Raw genomic sequence first — 22,219 nt, forward strand, 5'->3', positions numbered from 1 at the left:
TGTTATAATAATTTTCTAGCAATGCATTATCATTCAAAATAATCACAATTCGCTTTTTTCTCCAAATCGTGCAGCCCTTCTGCTAACACTGTTTTTTTTTTACATTTTAGGTTTGATGGGAAAACGTAAAGACACGTAAAGATATCACAGCAGGTTGTCATATATGGAGGTTAACATGGACGCCACTAAAGTCAGCACTTATGTTTTTTGTAAGCAGATACAAGATGAGGATTAAGAGAGACATTTTGAAATATGGATTTTTGTGGAGCAATGGCTGCTGCTTCTGTACGGACGTGTGGGTGAGGATGTTGGGGTAGTCTGAGAGGGCTGGAAATCAGAACATATATTGCTTCATCTCAAGCAGCATACTCAAGAAATCATTCAGGGAGAACTGATTTGCTTGGTATGCAACAAGAGGATTGATACACCACAACATTTTACCACAGCGTGACAAAAACACTTTGAACACTGGTGAAAAAAGCAAGCTAATCTCAGTAAAATGCTAACGTTAAGCTATAGACAAAACGACACCACAGTCACCACCGCTAAGCTAAAGGCGGCTAATGTTTGGCATGCTGACGTTTCGTTGTCTTTTTATGACACAGTGGAGTTTCAGATATTCAGGAATTGGGTATTTAATGTCATAAAACAAAGCATGTAAAAATATATAATGCTTGTGTTTACCGCAGACCTTACTTCAGGCTTCTACCAACAAACGCGTGATAAAAAAAAACGTTGATTTTGAGAGGAGGGAACAAGAAAGCTAGCTAAAATGCTAGTGCTTAAATGCTAACTAATTTCCAGTTTTAGGACTCATTCCTGCACCACTCTATTCTTTGTTATCCCAACGTTGAGGGAAGGCAATTTTACGTAGTGACACTGAAACCATCAAACCATTTAATCAAACTGAACAATTTCTTTAATTGCATACCCTTGAATATTTGTTATACAACTACCTTTAACACAAGGACAGGTACTATCTGGCATGCATCTTTTTGTATGCATTCATTTTTCTATCAATAACGAATGGAATAGACTTCAAGGACAAAGGGTTTTTGTGTTATCTAATTATAGCGCAACATTAGTTTTTATCAATGTCCATTTGATCCTGTTCTTTTCATTTCATATTTCACTTTGTTCTATTCTCTTGTAGTTCCACATGGTCTATTCTCCACAATGGTTCACTATAATGACAGCTTATTGTCGACAGTGATTCAGAGTTACCAGGGTATATGCAGGAATCCTGAAGTCAAATGTAAGACCTTTTAAGACCTTTTTTAAGACCCTTTCCATACATTTTAAGACCTCATCGCCACTTCCAGTTTTAACCGGTTACCTTGGCGACACACTTTACCTCACATTTACTATATACAGTATTGATTGTCCTTCCTCCTTATCTTCCAACCATTTGGACGCAGACTTGCATTTCCCCATAACGATGTTGTTTAACAACCGGCGTAAACGGACCTTCGCGCGCTATCAAGCAGTGAGCGTGCGATGTCCTGTTCTGATGACGTCCAATCCAACGGGATGCCATAAATAAACTACACAGAATCACACTACACACCTACGCAATGATTACATTCAGGCAGACTGTAGAATACAATCTCTTTGGACAATTGATATACTTATTGAAAACAAGCTACAAAATGTAATACCTTGGAAAATGCCGTTTAATACTTTTTAATAAATCAATTTAGCGAAAATTAAGGCTATCAACTTTTAATACTTTTTAAGACTCCGCGGACACCCTGGTTACAGACACAAAAAGAGCCACATGCGGAGACACATCACAGCCGGAGGAGAGGAGGATCAGAGTGTTTACACGTTAGATGTTGGAAAAAGGGTGAAAGCTGTTAAGAGGTCAAGCCCACAGAGAGAGAGAGACTTACTGTGTGCAACCTGGAGAGGCAGGGCGGGGGCAAACTCACCCAAACTGCGACTGGATGAGAGCACAGTGAACGCTGGCAGCCCAAATGATAAGAGGGGGGGAGAAATGGGGCAATGAGCGATGACAGGGCGGAGAAACAAAAATAAAAAGACGTCAACTAAAAGATTAGAAAGCATGAAGTCAAAGCAAATCTGACGCAGAGGGTGACAAACAAACACATGAGATAGTATGAACAGCTTAGGCCAGATCGCTCAGTGAGTGAGTGTAAGTGAGAAAGGGATTATCTTACAAAGCCAAGAGATAGAGAGGGAAGCTTTTATCCATCAAGCAATAGAGTGCCACAGTGACGCGTCCTACAACCCGGAAGTAAGTTAGCATTGTACCACTTCCGGTTCCTTCGACAAAAAAGCAATGGGATTTCTCCATAGGATTTAGGAAAATAGCTGGAAATAAGGTCTGTGGTTGAGACACATTGAAGAGACGGATCACGTTTTGTTCTACGACATTAAATACATCAGCAGTGACCCCACTGGTGATTTCTGAAGAGTTGACGTGTCTGAAAAACGATGGTTGTTAACAAGTGGCTGAATAGGACTACAGAAGTTGTCGAGGCCGTTGTACGTCATTACACCGAACACGTAAACACTCCTCTAAGTTTGTGTTTCCCCGTGTTCTGCTTGAAAGCAAGTACCTGCCTCCTGCAAACTGTTCAAACAAACACTTCAACTTGTACCATTTAGAATCTGTATTTTTGAATATGGATCTTAAGTTGGCGTGACGTTGAAGCAGCGACCCTGCTGTAGTTCGTTCATAGCATAACGTTAGCATTTTGCTTCTGGCAACTAGATTTATGATTTCGAAAAATTATAAAAGTAGGGTAGACATGTGGAGATTATCCGGCTGAACAAAATGTGATCGGTCTCTTAAATGTGTTTCAACCACAGACCTTATTTCCAGCTATTTTCCAAAATCCTATGGAGAAATTGCATTGCGTTTTTGTCAAAGGAACCGGAAGGAGTTTACTTCCGGGTTTTAGGACGCGTCACTGTGCGTTGAAGCTTGCCGGCGGGCGAGTCTGAAACTCGACCACCAACCAATCACATGAATCTCCCGCCCCGGACACAAGCACGCGGTTTGATTGGCTAGAGCTTGTACTGGCATATGATTTGATTGGCTGACGCTTCCGTCGAAGCTTCAAAAGTTGAACATTGCTCAACCTTTGAAGCGAGCAATGCGAGCAAAGAGAAGCGACGCTCCCACAATGCAGTTCGGCAAAGTGTGACGTCACCCCATTCAAAGTGAATGGGCAGAAGCGTTGAAGCTTCAACGCACGCCACCGCGTGGACGGGCCGTAACCCCTCGATTCCACCGGGTCCGTCTGCGTCGCGGTTTTAGTCCGGCCTCCTCCGGCGTCATACCCTACCAGGCGCGTTTCAGAAGCATTTCAGAAGCGGAGCGTCTTGCCTGCCGGCTCGCAGTTCTTGTTGATTTGGGCATATTTCCTGGACAGGCTACTTTGTACAGACAAAGTTAATAATAACTGTAATATTCCAGTTATAAACGACATGAATCAAAGATGTGTTGCTGTATTTTAGTGGTAAAAAAATGCATTCATCATCATAATTATTCTATATATATAATTTACACAGTGCCTGTAAACCGGAGGAGAACGCTGGCATTTCTCCTCCTACTTGAAAGACTACGGAGGGATAGGGTCTGCAAAATTAGTTTATTTTGGGGATGGGCCGGATGCTCTGACCGGTCCACTTCCTGCCCGGCGCCTCTGCAACGCCTCGCCCCCGTAACGCGACGCAGACGAACCCGGTGGAATCTAGGGGTAAAGAGATCGCACTGCAGCTCCACTCAAGAGTTATTCATGTTTATCTCCAGCAGAGGGCGTTGTAGCATACTACATGTAACTGAGGAGGGGAGGAGGCTGTGTGTTTGTTTATGACAGTCACTGTTTTAGTATATAGTATGTGACAGAGGAGGTTCAGGTAAAGAGCTAGTGACTGCTGAGCAAATATTGACTTGAAATGAGAATGGCTTGGAGGCAAATAAGGACCCGAATGACACACACAGGGAAAAGGTGGACAACAGTTTGCAGTCTTGTATTTTTTGTAAACCACAGAATACAAATGCCAGCTTCAGAAGACAAGCAGTTTAAATAGGAGTGTGTGGGAGAGGGAATTTTGGAATTGTAGCCTTTGCAGACCATTTACATGCACAAAAACGTATATAAACACACTAAGGGAACGGGAAAACCCCCAAAAAGCTCAATAGTCCTCTTTAACTGGTGACTGCGCAAAATACACAGTGGAGCTGCAAATATTTGCACTTATGTTAAGCCCCTAATATGTATTTATGAAATCCTATAGGAACATAAGCAGTGTGGCCAGTATTACAACAGTAAAACCCTGGTGTTCAGGTCCAGATATCCTTCTAATGTTATTCCTAATGAGTGTATCTGATAAGGAATCCAGTCTGTGGTGTGATGAGAGTTCACTTGTGTCTAGTTTTGATGTCTTCTGTGCTATCAATGCACCTACTATGGGAAATAAATTCCTCTTTTATCTTTCTATCAAAGAGAAATGTGTTTGCATATTAATGATATGGAGGCGTGTGGCGCAGTGGTTTGTGCGTTGGTGTTCGGATCGGGGGAGCACAGGTTCAAACCCCACTGCAGTCAGCATGTCGTTGTGTCCCTGGGCAAGACACTTCACCCCAAATTGCTCCTGTGGGGATTGTCCACAGTATTGAGTATGTAAGTCGCTTTGGATAAAAGCGTCTAATGTAATATGTTTGTCTGATTGCCCAACATTCAGTTTTAAAAAGGGTAGTAGTTCAAAACTCTGGAGAACAACAGATTCTTGCCTCATAAAAATAGGTTTGTTGTTGACATTTCACACAGATGAGTAACCAGAAATAACCCAGCGTGTATCAAATGTAAAATGAAGCTTTTTTTTTTTTCTTTTTAAGTAGGACAAAATAGTGATATGCTAAAAGTGGTGCTTAGAGCAAATGCTTCTAATCTGTCTGCAGTGGAGTGCTCAGAACACTTTAACATGTGACACCAGATGAATGAACAGCACAGAGTATGGAAAGGTTAGGGGAACAGATGGTATGCATTACAACAGTTAAAACACAAATGGCAACATGACATGAAATGACAGAAAACATGGCCTTGTGTTGAGCCTAGATGTATATTCTCGAATACATGCATGCGTTTAATAACACAAGCGAATGTCTTAGTGTAAGAGTGGTTTGGATGTGTGCAATGTGTCCGGGGAAGGGAGCTTGCTCTACCTGTATTTGAGGGTTGGAATTGGGCTTGTGGTGCTGAGGGGAAGCCACCTGAGGACCCAGATGTGCTCCCGAACGCATCAAAATTAGCAAAGTTTGCATTTGCGTTGGCACTCTGTGCAGCTGAGGTGGAGTCAGGATGAGGTTCAGACACACAGATGAACAAAAAAAAAAAACACAATGAGAGGAAAACAATGGATGACAGAATGGATTTATACATGTAATGACAAATGGCATGGATGACAGACTGCAAATATAATGGATTAAGTGCTGATGATGTGAAAGACAAATCATAGAGCGGTGTCACATGACAATAAAATGCGGCTTAAGAGGCGGGAAAGATGGTCGGATTTTCCCCACCTCTCATTAGATTCACTCTGCAGACCCTATAACTCTAAATGTGTGTGTAGCACTAAACACAGATGTACAGTTGTGCTTGTGTTTGCTTTGTGGAGATCCACTTTTGTCGCAGCATTACGGATGAGTCTGTATGGCTCTTTTATTGGGATGAGAGGACATTATCCTCCAACAGAAGCAAACACCAATATCTCTAGGTACAGAGCATTAGTTACCATGGAGATGTGCCTGTCCATAGACTATTCCATAATGTAGTTAGTGATTGTGAAATGTTACAGTTTCTGCATCTCAAACATCTGCCAGAGACTATAAGAGGCGATGGATCAGTGTCTACTTAATCACCTTAAGCATTTGAAATGTCTGAAACCAGAGCCCAGTCTGCTCTGATTGGTTAGCTGTCCGGCTCTGTTGTGATTGGTCAACCGTTTAGAAAGGTCCCGTTCCTTTTCATGCACAAAAACCACAGGAAAGGAAAAGTGCTAAAATGGGGCCTAATGTGACAGACACAACTTCCACATTTAAAAAGGCACACCCAACCCTAAATTATTGCTCAACTCCTGCACTCTGTTACAGATGTATGCGAGTCAAACAATCAGTCTGTTCCTTACTTGTGTGACTGTTGAAATGTGCAAAGTTAGCAAAACTGGAGCTGGCTCCGGCGTTCATGTTGGGCGGAGCAGCGAAGATGTCTCCCCCCAGTTCACTGAGGAGGTCGAACCTCTTGTCGTGGAACTGCTGCTGCTGCTGCTGGCTCTGTCCACGGCTCACCACTGGAGACTGGGGCAGGCAAGAGATGGAGTTAGAAAATATGTATATGTTTGTCAGTACGAATAAAAGGTGTAATTGAACAACCTTCACTTGACTAAGGAAGAATAAGAATAGGCCTTTTGACAGGAAGTCAGAATCAGAATACCTTTATTAGTCTTTTAATACTAGTTGAACATTACATTTTTACATTTGTATGTGTTTTTATAAAAAAATATTTTTCTAGTTATTGTGCTTTTTATCATGTTTTTAATTATTGTACTCCCATTGTGTTATTTAATATTTATTGCGTGTACAGCACTTTGGTCAACTGAAGGTTGTTTTAAATGTGCTATATAAATAAATAAAGATTGAGATTGAGATTGAGATTGAGTCCCACAGAGGGGAAATGTACATTGTTAAAATTCACAATTACAAGTGTGTCTGTCATTATGTTTTCAATGTCTAAGTATTCATATAAAAAGCAAGGAAAAATTAAATCAGTGTCGGTGGGTAGACTAAGACATTGATAACAATAAAACCCTTTAAGGAATTCAAATACTCAAGTTGTTTTAAGTACATTTATCAAATGTTACCAGCCCTTCATGGGTTTCTGACAGCAGTAACAAATCCATCTAATCGGAGATACAGGGTCCCGCGATTCAATAAAGTCAGACTGAAGCATCCTTTGTGCTCCAGTCAATCCTCACAGTAAATACAGAGATGAATCCCAGATCAAATGCACGCTAAAGGGTCTTTGAGCATGTTTTCTCTCCGTGATCGCACTGTTATGTTAAATGTTTGTTGTTGTTTTTTGATGTACTGTGTCCTGATATTTGTCTATGTTGATGTTACACATGGAGCTGCTGTGATGCAAGTCACATTTCAGTCTTGATCTGACCATTAAAAGTAATATCGTATCGTATGTAGGCCACATGAATCTCACCTGGTTAGGGGGGGTGTTCTTGTTGAGGTGCAGGGAGGGGGCAGACTCCCCCAGCAGAGATTTGAGGGGTCTGACCTCGGGGGTGCTGCTGGTGCTGCTGTTGGAGGAGCCGGAGATAGAAGCGTGGACGGGGGCCGCGGACTTCGCCTGCTCTGGAGGAACGTGCCTGGGAAAGGGTGGGAGGGATACTTTAAAAATGTGTCCTGTCACAGTTACTAGTTACCTGTAAAAACATGTAATCAGTCATCTGAGTATCAACATATAAAATAAATGTAACCCGATTACTTTGTGTAACTTTTGGATTACGTCAGTATCAAATGCAATATCATCAAGATGAATTTGACTTAATATTCTTATGTAAAACCACAGAACAATGTGACCTTAGAAAAGAAGAAACCAACATCTTTAGGATCACAAATGTGTCCTCTGCTCAGAGATTTTAATCTAAAGGGAAACCTGTCTTTCATGAAGCATATTCAAGCAGCAGCCTATACACCAGCAATGAAACACACGAGCACATACTACAGTTTCAAAAAGCAGAAGTGAAATCTGAGCTGAGAGAAAATTCTCCGTTTTAGTTTAAAAACACACAGTTAAGCTCACACACACTATTTTATGAACATATAGGTTCACCTGCTGAATTAAAAACAGAACAAATGAACCAAAGAAAGTGAAAACCATAAAGCAGATTCAGGCTGTAGGTGTTTAGATACACACTTAAAGTATTATCCTACAGAACAGTACAGCTTACATCTAACAGTAACATCTGATCCTTTTACAACAAACACTATATGTTTGCTTTTTTAACACTGTAATCCTGCTAGTAATCGCCAATTTTTAGACGTGTAATAGTAATCTGATTTAAACAATTTTATATATGTATTTTTAAGGGCGACTGTGGCTGCGAGGGAGTGTGGTCGTCTTTCAACCAGAAGGTTGTGGGTTCGATCCCAGCCCGTGCAGCCAACATGTCGATGTATCCTTGGGCAAGATACTTAACCCTGAGTTGCTCCCGATGGCCAACGGTGTGTGAATGTGTATGAATGTTAGTTCCTAGAGTAAGGTACACTGCTCTGTATGCATGGGTGTGAATGGGTGAATGACATGTAGTATGTCAAGCGCTTTGAGCGGTCGTAAAGACTGGATAAAGCGCTATATAAGTACAGTCCATTTACCATTTATGCAACTATTTTTGCATCCTGATTATGTAATCCCGTTGCATGTCATCCGTTACTCCCAAAGCTTGACTACACTACATGAAACTGGCTAATGCCTTACGGAATAACAAGATGTGACACGATCGAGGGTTTTCAAAAATAAGGCCGTGTACAGTCTTGTTAAGCATTTTGCAAAATCCAAATGTGAAAACAGGAAAGGCTCATTTGGTTGGAAATGTGATTTAAAGCGAGCAGACAGGTCGGTGTTTCAGGGGAACGTCTGTGTGAAAAGTAAAAAAAAGGCCAAATGGTGTCACGTTGAGACATGCCCTGCTCATTACTCTAACGTCCGAGAATGAACAGTCAGAGCCCACAGAAGCAGAACTGCCTTAACCAATGGGTGTAATAATCTTATGTATATTGAAACAGTCTAATTACTGAAACCAACTGAGTCACTTAGGAAATATTTACTTTGATGAGCAATCCCTAATTTGCATTTAATAGGCACTTGTTTGACTCCCCTTCGGCCATTCACGCAACAGTCACAACTGTACTAAACTTCATAAATGTTTAAGCACAATCATAACACTGAACAACAAGATCTTACACATGAAGCATCTTGACTGTAGTGACCTACATTGGGCTATCTGGTGGATAGCTGGAGGCTAAATGCTACGAGCTGCCTGTGAGACAAAGAAGAGCTAACGTGTCAGCGCGGTGCCAGAGGATCCTTCATATCTCACACTGCCAGATTGTAAAACTGACTTACCATCTCTTTTTCTCGTATTTCTCTTGAAGAAACTCCTTGACCTTCTGCGGTTCTCTGAAGTCTGGTACTGAGGTGGTTCTGTCATCATAGAGGCTCAGCCAGATCCGTTTACATACCTGGAAAACACACAGGGTAGCAGAACAGATGAGACACAGAGAAATAAATGTGTGCACGCTTGTCAACATTCATATTTAAGCATTAAATTGTTAGTGAGAGAAGGAATTTAAAAGATATGCTACGGGTAAACACAGAGATTATACAGTTAATCATCCATAGACCAGGGCTGCAGTTAATGTATTTCCATTAATGATTAGTTCTGCTGACTACTAGACTAACCTATGAGTTGTGTGTTCGATAAAATGTCCAGCAAAGTTTCTCAACATAAAAACAAATGATGTTTTTAAAAATGTGGCTTTTTTTTCAGTCCGATACCCAAAAGATTTTAAGCTTAAATTTGAACTAGACTAGAAATCCCACCCCAGCTCAACATATCCATGTCCGCCCTAGTAGACATTTGTATGAATTGTCATAAATAAGATATAAAAGGTAGGGTAGGTAAGAATGGAGAAACCAGCTCGAGTGCGCTAGAATTTGAAAGTACGCAGCCGAAAGAAATCTGCCCCTTCCTTCAGACTTCCTTACAGAGCCCCTCCTCCAACACACACGAACGCGCACATGACCAATGAGGGCACGAGATAAGTTTGTGCACAAGATGGAAGGCTGACAGGCAGGTAGGCCATCCAGTTATTTTTACCCGGGCCGGCTCAGATGATTGGTCGTACTTTTTACAGCGCCACGGCTTCAACAGATGAAATATTTCTTATTGTCAAAGCATTTAATATATTCATTGCTATCGGGATGTGAAGAGCATTCCATGGAATATAACAAAAAGTGTTTCTGAAGTGAATTACCTACCCCACCTTTAAGTTTAATTTGAACTAGACTAGAAATCCCACCCAGCTCAACATATCCATGTCCGTCCTCGTAGACATTTGTATGAGTTGTCATAAATAAGATATTTATTCTTTAATGATGACAAAAAATGTGTTTTGTGAGGTCACAGTGAACTTTGAAAACCACAATTTATTCAAGATGTTTTGCTCAATTTAAAGAAATTACCTCCCGTAATGTTGCATATTAATGTTTACCCAGGGTATATGCAGGAATCCTGAAGTCAAATGTAAAACCTTATAAGACCTTTAAGACCCTTTCCATACATTTTAAGACCTCATCGCCACTTTGAGTCTTAAAGGTGGGGTAGGTAAGTTTGAGAAACCGGCTCGAGATACACTTTTTGTTATATTCCATGGAATGCTCTTAACATCCCGATAGCAATGAATATCTGAAGTGCTTTGACAAAAAATCCATAAAAAGATTTCATCTGTGGAAGCTGTAGTACTGTAAAAAGTACGTCCAATCATCTGAGCCGGCCCGGCTAAAATAACTGGATGGCCTACCTGCCTGTCAGCCTTTCATCTGTGCACAAACTTATCTCGTGCCCTCATTGGTCATGTGCGCGTTCGTGTGTGTTGGAGGAGGGGCTCTGTAAGGAAGGGGCAGATTTTCTCCGGTTGTGTATTTTCAAATTCTAGCGATCACGAGCTGGTTTCTCAAACGTACCTACCCTACCTTTAACCGGTTACATTGGCGACACACTTTACCTCACATTGACTATATACAGTATTGATTGTCCTTCCTCCTTATCTTCCAACCATTTGGACGCAAACTTTCATTTCCCCATAACGATGTTGCTTAACAACCGGCGTAAACGGACCTTCGCGCGTGTCCTGTTCTGATGACGTCAAATCCAACGGGATGCCATAAATAAACTACACAGAATCACACTACACACCTACGCAATGATTACATTCAGGCAGACTGTAGAATACAACCTCTTTGGACAATTTATATACTTATTGAAAACAAGCTACAAAATGTAATACCTTGGAAAATGCCGTTTAATACTTTTTAATACTTTTTAATAGCCTTAATTTTCGCACATTTTTTGGAATAGTGTTGTGTGGCTGTGCCCGTTTCTCTTTTAGAGCCAGGGCTAAGTATGGACAACACATGTTTTACAGACAGGCAACAGTCCATGAAGAAATATTTGTACTGAACGTGTGTATTTGATTAGAATCGCTGACTCCACCTTTAGGCGCAGGTTGATTTGAGAAGAGCATTCATTTATATTTCCAAATTTGACTGTGCAAATCAGATAAGGTGGTCCATTACAGGTGAATGAGTGTGTATGTGGTGCCGGCACAAACAAACTTCTTGGCCTCATGTTAGGAAACACAGGCTCGACACAGCTCTGATATGCAAAATCTGTCTAAGTCTAACCTTTCTCTGGCCTTTGGGTTTTTGAAAGCATTCCTAAAGTATTTGCCTAATCCTCTAAAGAGACATTTATAAGCTTCATGCGTGTGTGCCCTCGGTATAGGCTGCTGCATTGTAAATGAAGCTATGGTGCTACAAGGGAGTGTGACTCTTATGTTGTATATAAGCTTCTGCTGCTGCTGTTATTTCTTTAGCTGGATTTGCTGAAGAGGCCAGCTTAGATTTTTTAATTAGTAAAATGTGCAAATGCAGAAAAAATACAAAAGCCATGTGTCAAGCACGCCCTGAGGAGAAGCAAAAGGCAACTTTAGGGCGGTAATATTTATATAGCCGACATAAAGGACGTATGCATCAGCTCCAACCTTGAGTCTCCTGCCGTGCCTCTGCCGCAGCTTTTAATAGTTTGTTCTCCCCAGGTGGCGTCGCTCTAATTTTATACCCCGTTTACCAGAAATGACCCGTGAATGAGAATGCACTTGGGTTCCTCTGTGGAGAACACATTTGTGTTTGCTACTCTACTAAGTATGTATTCATTTTATGCATTTAATGTTTGGGTAATTAACTCAAGTAGGTCATTGGAATTCAATGCACCTTTTAATAGCAAGGCAAACTGAAATATGTGAGCAAGCAATGGACTACTTTTAATCCAACAGACCCAGAGCAGCTAATAATCCTTGTGAGTTTCTCGGTGACTCGGTCTGATGAAAGTTTAAAAAATGAAATTCACCGAGCATCCAGTTCTCCAGACCTTCTGTAACCCCAGAGAAAGTATCTGAGTCTTGTTCGGCTTTCTTCCCCGGCTTGTTGATAACTTTCTTTACTTCAATTTAACACATTTCTTCTTTCACTTGGATGAGGACTTTTATTTTTGTGGTTCTTTTCTGATTGCTTGTAAACCGTCTTGGAGCACTGGGAAAAGCGCTATATAAAAATGTTGTATTTCAATCGGTATTATTATTATTTGTCTTCTTGTTTGAGTTGGACAGGTCGTATATAGGGCTGCACGATATATCGTGTCGTGACGATAATCGCGATATGTACATGCGCGATATTCACATCGCAGGACGTAATATTATTATTTTATTTACGATGTGCGATATTAAGTAGGCAAATTAACTCAAACACGTCATGTTACAATTCTTTTGCTGCTTGCTACACAAGGAAAACTTGCGCGGCTCTCATGTCAGGGGTACTTGAGTGAGTGACACCAAACCACCAATCACAATCAAATCTCCAAAGCAAACGGACCCGGTGATTAAAAGGTAAAAACACTGAATGAAGTAGTTTCATGTGTTTCTCCAGGGCAGTTCGGCGCTGCTAACCGAGCTAGCTCAGCTTGTTGCTCTGATAACTTAAGATCCAGACGTCCGTGACTAAAATCCTTCATCTGGTTAAATATAGTTAGAAAAATACCAATTGTATAGCATTAAAGTTCAAGAAAGGATGGTTTGGGGACAAAAAAAACGGTCTTTTCTTCAATTCCTGTTCATATCGCAGGGGGAAAAAAAAATATATCGCAATATCAGTTTTTTCCAATATCGTGCAGCCCTAGTAGTATACTATTAACTGAAACAGGTGTCTGATGCTGGCGAACACAAGGTTGATGAGGACTGTGAAGCTCAACCAAGCAGCTTTAATCAAACCCAGAAAACTAAATGTCTGAATAAAGCTGCGGGGTTTTATCAAAACTCACTGCGGGGAAACTAGACTAAAGGTTACTATAAAACATTGATTAAAACAGCTTTAGATAGACAAAACACTAGCATGATTGCGATGATTTGCATACCCTCAGAAGCAGCAGGAGAGCTGACCTCAATCATAACAACTTTAACAGGAAGTTCAGTCACCATCACGCTTTACCTCATTGCCGTGTTTCTGTAAGTACTCGATTTCCTGTTGCGTAAAAGTTGTCATGGAGATGGACTTGACTCTGTGGGGTGGATTCAGTCCTCGTCTGTAGGTGGAGAAAATTGAAAAAGGGTCAATTTAATTTAAAGACATCATAGTCACAATCCAGATCCCACCTCTTAGGGTTAGGATGTTTAATAAGCAACAAGCTGCCTGGTTGGAAAACATCGTATGGAAAGATTCTGACAGAAAAAGAACGTGAATATTTCAATTCATGACAACTGTAACCTTTGACACACCCCTGGTAAAGCTTGAAGTCACACATTATTAGGCTTTGAGGGACAGGTCTTTAAAAGCCATGGGTGACGTCACTGATATTTGATATGGATGCATTATATATTATACAGTCTTGTCAGAATAGGAACAAGCCTACTTTATAAATCCTGAAGGAAAGTGGGTTATGTGACATTTTCTCCATTTAAAGGTCACCTATTATGCAAAATCCACTTGTTCATGTCTCTTATACATCAACATGTGTCCCCTCTGTGTAAAGAGGTTCTGAAAGTTTCAGGACAAAAAGATTCTCTCTCTTTTTGTCCTGATCCATTTATATAAAAACCTGTCTGAAAATGAGCTGATCAAATTTTGGCCCCCCCGTCCCTATCACCTGAATCTCCTCCTAGAGCACCATTGTGTTCTTTCTAACCAAATATCTCTCAGAGGGGCGTGGGGAGGGGCTCCTTATTTTTAATCTAAAGTAACAGACAGAGAATCAGCACTTTTGAAACAGGGCTGAAACAGAGGGGATTATGGGTAATGCTGCAATGATCTGTTTGGTATTTGGAGCCAAACACTTCAGAGACATGTTTTGTATATATCCGAGACCTATAATATATTGATGAAAAACAGTATAATAGGGGACCTTTGAGAATGAAATAATAAAAATATATATAAATAAGAATGTACACACAAAATGACATTAATCAAATAAATTATATATTTATTATTATTTTAAGATATTTATTTAGACATAGAAAATGAAAGTAAAATGTCCAGTAAAACACTATTTAAAAGTATGTATATAAATGTAAGCAGTTGAAGAAAAACTGTTCACCTGGTGTTACAATTTATATATGTTTGGTGACATTTTCTCATTTTGAATGAAAATAAAAATGTATACACACATAGGTTAAAGTAAGATTGTGCACAAAAAAATTAATTATTTTATTAACAAAGGAAGGCAAATTAAAATGTTCATAAAAGATACAATTAAATTAAAGATTTAAAGTAAAACTGTGTACTTTGTACTCCTATATACAGTATAACATGTATACAACAATATGTATACCTATGCTACTATACCATGTTAAGGCCAACATGTACAAAACTAAAGATTTAGACGTTTCCCTCCCAAAAATGACCCCCGTGTAATAACGGATACTTTATGTTCAGATTAGTCTGAGTTATTGTAGGGTGAGTTATTGTTAAGCGCTCTTTCCTACATTTAATTATTTTCTTTTGTGCTTGCCTAGCTTGAACCCTCCAAGGTTGTGTGGTGGCGGAGTAATCCAGAAATAATTTAAGAAATGGCTAAATTCACTTCACTACTCACTCACGGTCACTTTTTGTTGCCGAGCTCCTGAAAAACTCCTGACCCGGAGAGTGTGTTGTATTTCAAGGACAACCACCAACTGTGAGTGTCATTAGCTACGTTTTAAACAGCTTTCCTAATAGGCTGAACTTCAATTTGCCTTTCCCTTTTTATGAGGTGAAATCTTATGGCACCTTTGGCCTATCCTCAAGGCAGCCTAGAGAACCGTGTCACCCACTTTGAGAACTACTTTTCTAGGAAACGGGATCCACAGTGTCACGACTACAAACACAATGTAATACACATAAAAGGAGTCCGATCCTAAAGGCAGTGAAAGACGAGAAGAGATGCTAAATTATTCACCACTGTTAGCCCTACAGCACATGTTCTCATCTCCACCCATTCTTTACACATCCAGAAAACAGCTGACTGGTACACATAGTGTTACAAACCATTGATGCGTCAATTCACATTGAAAAATACAGGACAGAAAACAGGTATATAGTTATACAAGGACAAGAGCATCCATGCTTTTATAGGAAAGCGTTCCATATGTCCCTTTCTAATAATGTAGTAGATCAATGGGAACGTATGGCTATTTCTAAGGGGAAGACCTAATTAAATTGTTATGCCGCAAGGACTACATAGACTTAATGGAAAACACTTCAATGTGACGCTTTCTTACGATATACAAATACAGTTATCTGCTTACTGGACCTCCCATTGAAATAAAAAAAAAGGGTTAACTACATAAATCAACTAAAGATTGACATTTTAAATGAAAACATTCAAATGATCTGTTACATAGGGAAGAGGACTAGGTTTCTTTTGGGATATAGACCTGAATAAAAAAAAAAGATTATTTTACTTCTGAGAATAAAGTCAACATTTTGGGGAAAATTCTGAGAAAAACTTGAGAATTCTGAATTTTATCTTAGAATCCTGAGGAAAAAAAGAGTCAGAATTCTAACGTTTTCCCCAGAATTCAGAAATGTTCTCAGAGTTCTGACTTTAATATCAGACCTAAAAAAAAAAATCTTCCAGTCAGATCTCAAAAAATGGTTGACATAGGGCCCTTATCTTTTAAAAACAGAGGTACAATGAGCGGATACAGATTTGCTGCCGATATGACGTCAAATCGGCGGCGGACCCACGGAAAGTTGCTATCAGAAACAATGCCCGACGTGTTTTGGACGTAATCTCGTCTTTGTTTACATAAGCAGAGCCTCGCTAACACTCAGAGCTAACCTGTACTGTAGAGCAGGGGTTCCCAACCTTTATTGTGCCAAGGACCGGCAGATGCATAAAAAAAAAAACGCGGACCGGTTGTCAATTTTACCTGATTTTAATATTTACTCACCAGCAGGTAGCAACAGAGACTAATTGTATGTAACAGCCTGAACAAATACTAGAACAAAATGCATCCAAAACATATTAACGTTAAAAAAAAGAAAAAAAAGGACCGGTGTTTTTCGGAAAACCAGAAAACCGACGTTATTCAGTTTTTAAACCAAAATGGGAAAACAGATAAATCAACGTTTTGGTTTTGTTTGTATAATTTACAGATAATCCAGTGAATGCAGGGAAAACGAGGAGAAGGCGCATTATGAAGGAGATGTCCTGTCGCCAGGGTGTGTGTGTGTGTGTGTGTGTGTGTGTGTCTGGCATTTGTTTTCAGAAGATATTATGATAGTGTCGTTCGTTCCGGTGCACACACACATCATGCGCCTTGGTGACCGGACATCGCCTTCATAAAACGAGTAATAGGGGGAATAATCAGGCAGTTCGATATGTGTAGAGGTGTGTGTGTGTGTGTAGAGGTGTGTGTGTGTGTAGAGGTGTGTGTGGTTAACACGTAGCAGCCTGCAGTCACTCTTAAGCTGTTCTGTAAACACAGTGAAGGCGGTGCGTAAAAAGGCACAGCTCTCGGCGCGCTGGTGCTGCACTTCTCAGAGGCGGAGTTACACGTCCCGCTGCCTCCTGATGCTGCAGCCATTTCATGAAGTGAAGGAGGTTTTCCTTCTATAAAACAGCTGCGGGCAGCAGATACTGTGAGAGTCCCAGACATGAATTCATAGATCAAGGCAGACTGGTTTACTCTCCTGTTTTGCCAATCCGGTGTTTAAACAAATAGCTCTACACCCCTGGCCGACATGTCCTTAAAATAAAGTCAGAGTTTGAAATATATTTCAAATAATGTATGCACTGCCATTTCCCCACATAAACATAACAGTCTGCAATCAAACGGTTGTCTCCTGTGTGCTCCTCTTCCTACTTGGCGCACCGGTAACTTTCTCGTGCGAACAAGAGGCTGAGACCTTAGGCTGACCCGCCAAATCCCTCGGAACATCATAAAAGCCATTTTCAACTGTTTTCTGGTGAAAGTTTAACTAGCTACTGGATGCAATAATATGACTGGTATAGGTGCGAAAATTAAACACTTTTTGAAAAAAACATTATGATAAAATATTTTTATATATTTATAATTCTGCAAATATTACGATAAACTCACAGCTATTTCGCGGCCCGGCAGTAACACCTCGCCCGGGGGTTGGGAACCCCTGTTGTAGAGCACTTGTGTTTAAAAAGCAGGACATTTAAAAAAAGGAACTCACCTTGTGATAAACCCGCAAGAGAAAAATAATTTGAGCTCCACAGTTTCAGAAATAATCCTTGATGTGGTTTAGAACAGGATGGCGTTTATCACAGCAGAATTTAACTTTATCTCTGGTAGAATTCTGATCAGGCATTAGCTCTGCCTCCTCCTCCTTTTTTTTTTTTAAGCTAAGGACCCAAAATCCGCATTTCTCTAACAGGGCTGCAAAAGAGGGGTATGAGCAGTATGAGGCATGGCTACAACGGGGGATCTGTTTGGTATTTGAAGCAAAAAACTTCACAGATATGTTTTGTATAGGTATGGCCCTACAATATATTTTTCCAATATAGCATAATAGGTCCACTTTAAGTTTTCAATGTCAGAAGCAAATGTATCAAAAGCAAGAAGCCATATAGAAGTAAACTTATCTGAAGATATCTAAAGACTGAGTATCTCTGTGTGTTTGAGTTAAAATGTGTGTTTCAGCACGAGGTTACAGTCTAGTGTAGTGCCATGAAGATGAATATAGGTCAGATGCAAGGAGAAACCTCCATAGCCCCAAGGTCTAGATTTGATGACAGCATCTCTACCCAGTTTTCCTATAAAGTATTTGATGATAATATAATGTATTGTTTAATTAACAGTGGCATGAAATAGAAGTGCACTCAAACAACGGAAATGTTGCATTGCAGTGTTGATAAAGGACTTTTTGGGTATATTTGAGTATCCGCCGTATATTTTTGGGACCACTTTAAAATTGAATAGGTTTTTTTTTGTTGGTAATCCTGCCTAGAAAACAAATAGAAACCGGCCGAGATGAGTTTACTACATAATTTCTGTGAACCTTGTTTCATTTCAAAATCTCTCTCAACTTTTAAAAGTCTTATCTACAAGCAGACGTTGCAAAAAGGGACTCATCTTATTATCAGGGCGGTTTCTCATCCAGCGGATAACGTGTACAATAAAACTGTCCGCAACACTATGTCACGGTCCAACAGTCCCACACACTCCCTGTCTCTGCTGCCAAAAAAAGCCATTTAATTGTGACAGTTTCAGTGACAGCAGACTTAGCGAGATGTAAATATCAACAGTGATTATTAATTAGATAAAATAAAGAATGTTTATAATAGTGTCTAACATCGCAACGCTATACAAAGCAAGTGTATTTATATAGCACCTTTTCAACGCAATTCAAAGTGCTTCACAAAAATGAAAGACATTAAGAAAATGGCATTTAAAAACAGTCATTAAAAAGCAAAGATAATAAAATAAACATTAAAAGTTAAAGGGGACCTATCATGCAAAATGCACTTTTTTATGTCTTTTATACATAAATATGTGTCCCCGGTGTGTCAGGGAACCCACAAAGTGTCAGAAAACAAAACCCTCTCTCTTTTCCTCCGTACCCACATCTGAAAAAAGAAAAAAAAGAAGGGGGAGTGCTAACAAGCAGATCCTCCTATTACGTCATTGGCGACAACCGGCACACGCGACACGTCCCAACCTATCGTCTCCGGCACACGTGACACGTCCCAACCTATCGTCTCCGGCACACGTGACACGTCCCAACCTATCGTCTCCGGCACACGTGACACGTCCCAACCTATCGTCTCCGGCACACGTGACACGTCCCAACCTATCGTCTCCGGCACACGTCCCAACCTATCGTCTCCGGCACACGTCCCAACCTATCGTCTCCGTATACAGTCGCAGCTGTGTGTCTGTGTACTCTAGGCTTAGGGTAAAGTTGTTATATATATATATAATACATATAATGGCACTGTTCTAGCGGTAAACACTTAAGAAAGAATATGTCAAGCTATGTGCTGTATCAGAAACAATGCGCGGCGTGTTTTGGGAGTAATATGCTGTGTGTTTACATTAGCAAGCATGCTAACACTCAAAGCTAACCATGGAGCTAACGCTGTAGGCTACTGGAGAGAAAATGTGTAACGTAATGTCCTTGTGGTAAACCCTGCGCGAGAGAAAGGTTTGAGCTCCATACTGTTTCAGAAATAAAGCTTGAAGTGGTTAGGAGCATAACATGGCATTTAATCACCGCAGCGTTTAGCTGAGATCTCCCAGGGGAAAGCTGTGTGACGCTACAAAGGGGCGTGGCTAGCAGCAGAATCCACCTGTTTGCAACAGGGCTGGAACAGAGGGGTATGAGCAGTGTGAGGCATGGCTACAATGGGTGATCTGTTTGGTATTTTAAGCAAAAGACTTCACAGACATGTTTTGTATAGGTATGGCCCTACAATATATTTTTAAAATATAGCATAATAGGTCCACTTTAAAATACATGAATAAAAGTTATAGCGCAGTGTAAAGATACGAATAGTTCAATTAAAAGCAGCGGCAAAAAGAAAAGTCTTCAGCCTGGATTTAAAAGTACAAATCAACAATGTCTGTAAAGATTTAATTGAACCTCTGCTCAGACCTTGTTGCCAAGTTAGTCTATTTTCAGATCATGTCTACTCGGGAGCAAAGTGTATCAGAAAATAGCCTCACATATTGCACGGTAAAATAATTATGACCTCGTCGCTACTGTATTTTAGACCACAGAGTAATTTGCATAATGTAACAGCTCCAGGGTGAGAGAAACTGGCAAGAGATGAGAGAGGCTAATGCATCATCCTTCACTCTGCTGCTTCAACTACTGTATCTACAAAAATACTTGTTTTATACCATCTTCCACAACTTGAAAGGTCACCTATTATGCAAAATCCACTTGTTCATGTCTTTTTTCTACATCAACATGTGTCCCCTCTGTGTAAAGAGATTCTGAAAGTTTCAGGAAAAAAGATTCTCTCTCTTTTTGTCCTGATCGATTTATATAAAAACCTGTCTGAAAATGAGCTGATCAGATTTTTGCCACTTTATGATGTCATGACGATTTTTTTCACCTGAATCTCCTCCTCGAGCACCATTGAGTTCTTTTTAACCAAATATATCTCAGAGGGGCGTGGGGAGTGGCTCCTTATTATCATCATAAGCAGGGGTAGCCAACACGGTGCCCGCGGGCACTTAGTCGCCCGCAGGGGCAACGTGAGTCGCCCGCGGGGCATGTCCTAAAAATAGCTCGCCAAGCAAATCCAAAATGTAAAAAATACACAAAACAAAAAAGGAAATGTAAATAAAAGAATCTACCCTATGCATAAACGAAACCTCAATCATAGCAAACTATCTACTTACTACAACTCTATATCTATCTAACACCCCTCCTCCCCCCACCCCCACAATGAATATCGACCAATCACGTTCTTGCTTGATTTGCGGGACCAGCGTTGCAGTCTGGAAGAAAAGCAATGTGGAGCGGCACCGCACCGCTTCATAAGGAGTTTGATTGGAGTGATTTTCCTTCTGGCAGAATTTACACATCAGCCCCATTGAACAGCCTAGTCGTGCCAGCCTATACAACACATGGGGGGCAGTTTTACTGTGTGTGTGTTGCAACTTGCATATATATTTATTGCACTTGACGCACACACACGCATGACGTAATTTCCACCTGGGAGAGGGGGGAAATGTCCCCCGCTCTTTTCGAAATCCCGTTAACTTTACAAATATGTTTATTATTATTTTTTAACGCAAGCCGCCATCGCCACGGAGGAGCACACAGCCTCTGTGAGCGAGCGAGACAGAGGGAGAGAGAGAGAGAGAGCTAGGGAGGGGGAGAGAGAGGGGGGGGAGAGAGAGAGCGAGCGAGAGAGCTAGGGAGAGAGAGAGAGAGAGAGAGCTAGGGAGAGCACACCTTTATCTATTTAATATAGATAAAGTAAGAAATCATTCCAATGTGTATAGGGCAGTAAAAAAAAAAAAAAAACAGTTTGAAAGGGGAGTGATTAGTAAAATAAGCATAAATAAAATAAGCTAACATAAGATAAGAATAAACAAGTTTAAATTATTTGTTATTGGTTGTGATCATATTCTAAAGATGTTTGGATTATTGAAAAGTATACAGCTCTCTTTCATCTGAGTGTTGAGAGCTGTTTCCATAAATTCATGTTGTGCTCAAAGTGCTCCAGAGGATGCATTTCACTTCAACATTTAAAAATAATCTTCCCGGGGTGCATCCCCTAGAGGAGGTGAGGACCCCCCTAGAGGAGGTGAGGACCCCCCTAGAGGAGGTGAGGTCCACCCCCAAATAAAGCAGGTTAAAATAATTAAATTGCATACATGTTCTTTTAGTAAACACTGAAAACGGGTCCCACAGACCCAAACAGCACACAAAGGTTAAAGGTCAGCATATCATAATGTTAAAATGTGCTAAATATATACACTGCAAAAAACAAAAACAAAAAAAGGGGTAAAAGTAGCCCCCGACTTGTTTTATTTTTTGAAAGTAGCCCTCACGCTAAAAAAGGTTGGTGACCCCTCATCTAAAGTAACAGACAGAGAATCAGCACTTTGGAAACAGGGCTGAAACGGAGGGGATTATGGGATGCTGCAATGATCTGTTTGGTGTTTGGAGCCAAACACTTCAGAGACAGGTTCTGTATATATCTGAGACCTATAATATATTGATGAAAAACAGTATAATAGGGGACCTTTAATGAGGATTAATATATTATGCTCATGTTCAGGTGTGGGAGGGAAACTCTATGGAGGGAACTTTTGTGATCTTTTACCACAGTATGCCCATTTTTAGGTTACATGGGTCACTATCAAATCAGCATT

At 40.4% G+C, this 22,219-nt stretch overlaps 1 protein-coding gene across 3 annotated transcripts in view; it reads right to left on the minus strand.

Annotated features, from left to right (window-relative positions):
- The window catches only part of agfg1a (ArfGAP with FG repeats 1a), a 37,059-nt gene that overhangs the window by 8,251 nt on the left and 6,589 nt on the right, over positions 1 to 22,219 (minus strand). For 2 of the 3 annotated variants that reach the window (XM_034114523.1, XM_034114522.1), the window contains exons 2-6: positions 13,365 to 13,458; positions 9,168 to 9,283; positions 7,242 to 7,407; positions 6,160 to 6,328; positions 5,198 to 5,317 (exon numbers count right to left, since the gene is read on the minus strand). In XM_034114523.1, the coding sequence (XP_033970414.1) occupies positions 5,198 to 5,317; positions 6,160 to 6,328; positions 7,242 to 7,407; positions 9,168 to 9,283; positions 13,365 to 13,458 (665 nt within the window). The remainder of the gene's footprint in view (positions 1 to 5,197; positions 5,318 to 6,159; positions 6,329 to 7,241; positions 7,408 to 9,167; positions 9,284 to 13,364; positions 13,459 to 22,219) is intronic. The other variant, XM_034114524.1, reaches the window with a different exon arrangement.

This window comes from Trematomus bernacchii, unplaced genomic scaffold (genome assembly GCF_902827165.1).
Source record: "Trematomus bernacchii unplaced genomic scaffold, fTreBer1.1, whole genome shotgun sequence".
NCBI classification, from domain to species: domain Eukaryota; kingdom Metazoa; phylum Chordata; class Actinopteri; order Perciformes; family Nototheniidae; genus Trematomus; species Trematomus bernacchii.